At 42.0% G+C, this 4,987-nt stretch overlaps 1 protein-coding gene across 2 annotated transcripts in view; it reads left to right on the top strand.

Annotated features, from left to right (window-relative positions):
- Window positions 1-4,751, top strand: part of LOC126395233 (rab GTPase-activating protein 1) — a 101,184-nt gene extending 96,433 nt beyond the window's left edge. For both annotated transcript variants that reach the window (XM_050052543.1, XM_050052542.1), the window contains 2 exons: window positions 606-806; window positions 2,628-4,751. In XM_050052543.1, the coding sequence (XP_049908500.1) occupies window positions 606-806; window positions 2,628-2,750 (324 nt within the window). In that variant the 3' untranslated portion in view covers window positions 2,751-4,751. The remainder of the gene's footprint in view (window positions 1-605; window positions 807-2,627) is intronic.
- Window positions 4,752-4,987: the final 236 nt, after the last annotated feature.

The following is a 4,987-nucleotide window of genomic DNA, read 5'->3' as shown; positions in this document are numbered from 1 at the left end:
CTACACGGTTCATACTACATTTTTGAAAAAAGCCTTAAATGAAAGCTGAGAGTCTGCACTTTAAGCAGGTATTCATTGTTTCATTTAAAACCCATTGTGGTGGTGTACAGAGCCAAAATGATGACAACTGTATCATTGTCCAAATAATTATGGACCTGACTGTACATGCTTTTTCTTAAAATGTTCTTTCGGTGTTCTTCTATGAACATACGTGCCAACATCATAATAATGATGAAAATAGATATACAGTTGAAAATAAATACAAAATGTGCAATACACACATGCCCCCATACTCATTAATATTTCTCAGGAAAATGCAAAATTATCCCCCCCATTAAGTCATAGTGAAGTATGTCATAGTAAATGTCCTGCTCTTGGAGCTTGGTTACAAGTATAATGAGTTTTTTTGTAAAAGTGTCGGCTGCTGGCCCATATTCTTAGCTAACCTGTAATCTCTCTTTCATTGTTCCTTTACCCCCCACATCATTCTGCCCTTCTCTCTCATGGCTTTTACTCTACTCAAGCTGTAAGGTGTAAAGACTGGGATCAAGATGTCACTTATTGCCTTTTCTCCAACCTTTTCTTTCTTTTTGATCCTTCTCTAGTCCAAAGTGGAAGGCTGTGAGAAGTGCAGTAGTCTCTTTAACAAAGAAGGTCGAGTGCGGGCCGCTGTGACCACTGCACCTGCTGGGGGGACTGAGGAGACAGATGAGGAGAAGGAGGGATTGAAGAACCAGCTGAGAGAGATGGAGTTGGAACTAGCCCAGACCAAACTGCAGCTGGTGGAAGCTGAGTGCAAAATCCAGGTACACTTCACCGACGGTTTTAGCCCAAATAAAACTGCAGATGCATAAGAATGTTTATGAATACAAGGAATTTCCTCATCACGTTGTTTTACCCCACTGATGCTGAAGGAGCGTGCGAGTTACAACTGAACTATTGAGTTACATTATCACTTGAAGTATACGAGCTCTTGTCCCATCATGACTTGCATACTTTGAGTCACGGTGACACACTCATCACTATTTTGACAGCCTTTAAAAACATATCCAGGTCAATTTAATTTGGAAAGTACTGCTGGCTTTATTATTCTAGATCACTTCCAGTCAGTCCAGTCAATTCGATAGGGGAAGTTTTTAATATCTAGGCTACCTGTTTTTATGTTAATAAGTGTGTCACCTGCACAGCTATTAAAGGGGAGGTCATATTTCTACACTCAATGGCTATGTCAACGCTTGATGAGTGCCACAGGACAGAATTACCAGGACAGCAGAGGCTCCACAAATCAGAAAAGCAGAAAATTAGCTTGTTATAAGATATGGTTAAAGAAATTGGGAGTGTTATTATTAAGTTCGATTTAATTGAATTTTATAAACGATTGATGACATTACTGTAATCAACAGTGTCTCAAGCAGCATTGAGCATTAAACAGAATTAGAAGAGAGCAGTCTTATTAAAGCGGGGAGCTTTTAAAGAGTTGGAATATTTCAAAAGTATATGTGAGCACAGTTGCTGTAATTAAACAGTGTGGAAATAATTGGTGCGATTAGGAATAACAGGAGATTTGTCTTCTTAAAAAGAGACTAAAGTGTATCAAGTTATTTACAATGAAAGTTTCTGACCAACTGCAACAAGGATCTCAGTGAGGAGTTTATCGGGATTAATGTCAAAAAAGAAAGATGAGGATTTTTTGTATGATGAATGGTGTCTAGGAGTGGGATGGGAATTGGGATCAAAGTTGTTGACTGAGGAAAGGCAAAGTGGTAATAGATACTAGATTAGAGGCCTGACTCTTGGAAAGCAGCAGAGCCGAAATCTGTTTACATTATTATTTCCGGGTTCCTGCAGATCCCTAAAAAGTCTTAAAGGCACTGAATTAATTAATCGAAAAATAAGGCCTTAATTGACCTTTTGCTAAGTCCTGTCCCTTTGTGATGGTCCAACAAGCTGTTGGAGTAAGCATGGCGCCCACACTGTAACTAACTGCACTCCCTGAAGAAATATTATATTTTTGGAAAACTGAAACAGTGATTCCAGAGAGAAGCAGACAGAGGGGTCTACAGTCTGTGTTTGAAGGATATATCCAGGATGTCAAACTGACTCAGCAGCAACAACAGGTTAAAAAGACAAAGATAGTTAGAAGCTAAAGCCAAACTATAGGCTACAGATCACAGTGTAAAAGTGAACCACCACCGCAGTGTGTGCAGATGAACCGTGTTTGGCTTTGTCCCCGTGCTGCTGCCAGCACCCAGACCTCTGCTGCCGGACAGGCAGGGGATCCAGTGTCTGCTAGCTAGTTGTCACTGCACCCTGGACGACCCCGGGGTAGTGCAAATTTAATGAACATTGGCTATTTAAAAAATATTTTGCGGCATGGCTGAAATAGATACAAGACAATGTATACGAGGCTTGGGGTTTTTTACGCTAGAAGTTTTTTTAAACTCGTCACTGCGAATCAGGGCAGTGGATTCCCACATGCTGAGTGAGAAACACAAAATTACCAACAAAAAAAGGTCTTAAATCTAACTTGCCTTAAGCTGTAGGAACCCTGTGTTTATTGGCAGACCAGTTTCGACTGTTGTGTTTTGTGATAGTAATCATGATAGTTCTGTTTCATCTTCGATCAGGACCTGGAGCACCATCTGGGTCTGGCCCTCAACGAAGTGCAGGCTGCCAAGAAAACCTGGTTCAACCGAACGCTCAGCTCTATCAAGACCGTCACTGGGACCCAGGGCAAGGAGACCACCTAACCTGATAACACCGTCATCCGGTTTTACCCAGACCATGTCTGGAGCTCAGTGCTACTCACCACGTTGAAACCTCTGGGCGCCTAACTTAACCCACCGGGCCATAACTTGAACACTGACCGTTAAATCCCAGGATGACCATTACTACAGACTATGTTACTTGTTCCTCTAATCAAGAATGTCCTCATGTTTCCCTGTTCCCACCAACCCCGATCTAATTACCCCCATCCATTTATTCTCCTCTTCACCCCGAATGACTACAGCCAAGCGTGCTGATGAGAAGGGGTTGACAAACGTAAGATGAAGTACAACGGTACCACTTTCCCCCAGAGACACAATGTGCTTCCACCGGTCACAGAAAAAAAAAGCATTAAAAAAAAAGAAAAGAAAGAAATGCTTCATTAATTTCTGTCTTTGTACTGCTGATATTAAAGACCCGCAGAAGGAAGGTAGGACATCTGAACTGCTGCTGTCCTGACGGGATAGAGAAGAAAACACTCCGTCCTTCCTGACTGCTCTGCGTGCTCCCCTCTAAACTACTGGCACAAACCAACCAGTCCCTGTAAAACTTTTGTTTTAGGTACAAGAGCTAATAGACGCCTTTTCAAAACTGAGCTTTTTCTAATTTACGTTGAACAATACATTTCTTTTTCTATGTATGTACATGAATGTGCTTATGTAATGAGCATATGTGTGTGTGTGAGGATGCATGTTTTTTTTTGTTTTGTGTTGACTGTGAGGTGTATGTGTTCATGTGTGTGAGACTGAAAAAAATGTGTTTGAATGCTTAAATAATTGACTGAAATAAGATGTGTGTATAATAGAAAGAGCGAGACAGCGTGTGGAAGTCCAAGGGAAGGATAAAGCACTAAGGTTATGAGTGTGTGCATGCATGTAAGAGGGGGAAAAAATTCCCTGGTTGTCTAGTTTCCTTTAATGTTCAAATGTGTATATGAATGATGCTAAAGAAAAAGTTTGCTGACAAAGCCTTGATCTGAAGGTCGATAAAGATGATACTAGTGGATATGAATATATAATTTACAGCAAGGACAGAAGCATTAAAGCTGTTGTGATCACCGACAGCAACATAACTTTCCTCACATCCAATTTCAGACTTAAATCATGCCTGAGGTTTGTTTGGTTTGGATGTCCCAGCACAAAGAAACTAAAAATGCTCCAAACCATGCAAACCTCTGCATGTGCTATACAGTATGTGTATGTATGTTACAACACTGTTAAACCCCAGAGTGGTGCGATGCTTGTTACAAACCATAAACATCACTTAGGGGAAGTGTAAAGTCAAATGGAAACCGCACACACACGCACAGACGTCATAATTCCTGCTGCACTTTAACACATCTTTAAACCCCCGTCCAAACTCTGCGGCGCCAACTGATCTGTGACCTTTGACTGTGACTGGCAGGGTCATGGTTGATAATTTGTTGAGCAGGGTGGCTGGCATTTTCAACACTCAGTGGCCACTTTATTAGGGACCCCTGCTTGTTAAAGTGGTCATACAGTCCTCCAAACATGCAGACAAGGCAAGAAAGGGCAAGATGTTGGATCTGAGTGATAGTGTGGTTATTGGTGCTCGTTGATGATGCAGGATGTAGGGGAAAACAGAAGCAATGCAGTCTGCAGCAAAGACAAAAAGCACATCTCATCTGTGAGAGAAGATGTTTAAAACTAACAGGAAGGCCACAAGGACAGAGATAAGTTCAGCGTCTGCATGACTTGTTGAATGTTTGCTGTCTTTCCTGTCCCCTGCCGACAGCTAAGACCACGAAGATGAGGCAACAGACGGTGACTGATGATTGGAAAATGCTACATGATGCAGCAAATGATGTGAGGGTCAGACTTGGCATGAAAGCATGTACACAGTGTTGAGTCAAAGGTAGACTGTGCTGTAATGACGAGGAGAGTGTTTTCTTGGCTCCTGCGACAGGGTTCCTTAATGTCACAGTGTCCAAGAGCATTATTACTGTCCAGGTGCATCTCCCCTTGGCTGTGTGACAAAGCATCATCTCGAGATAGATCCAGCAACATGACAGAAACTTGTGTTTATTCCGGCTGCCTGCGCTTGGTTCAGTAAGAGCACCTCTGGGATGAGGTGGAACAGGATAACCGCGGCACAAGCATCTTGCGGCTTCCAAAAAATCTGCAGGAATTGATCGACTTTATCGAACCGGTGTGGAGCAAAATCCCTGTGAAACAGTTTCATGAATTCAAGCCTCAAAGAA

Source organism: Epinephelus moara, chromosome 9 (genome assembly GCF_006386435.1).
Source record: "Epinephelus moara isolate mb chromosome 9, YSFRI_EMoa_1.0, whole genome shotgun sequence".
NCBI classification, from domain to species: domain Eukaryota; kingdom Metazoa; phylum Chordata; class Actinopteri; order Perciformes; family Serranidae; genus Epinephelus; species Epinephelus moara.
This window is presented reverse-complemented; position numbering and strand designations above follow the sequence as displayed.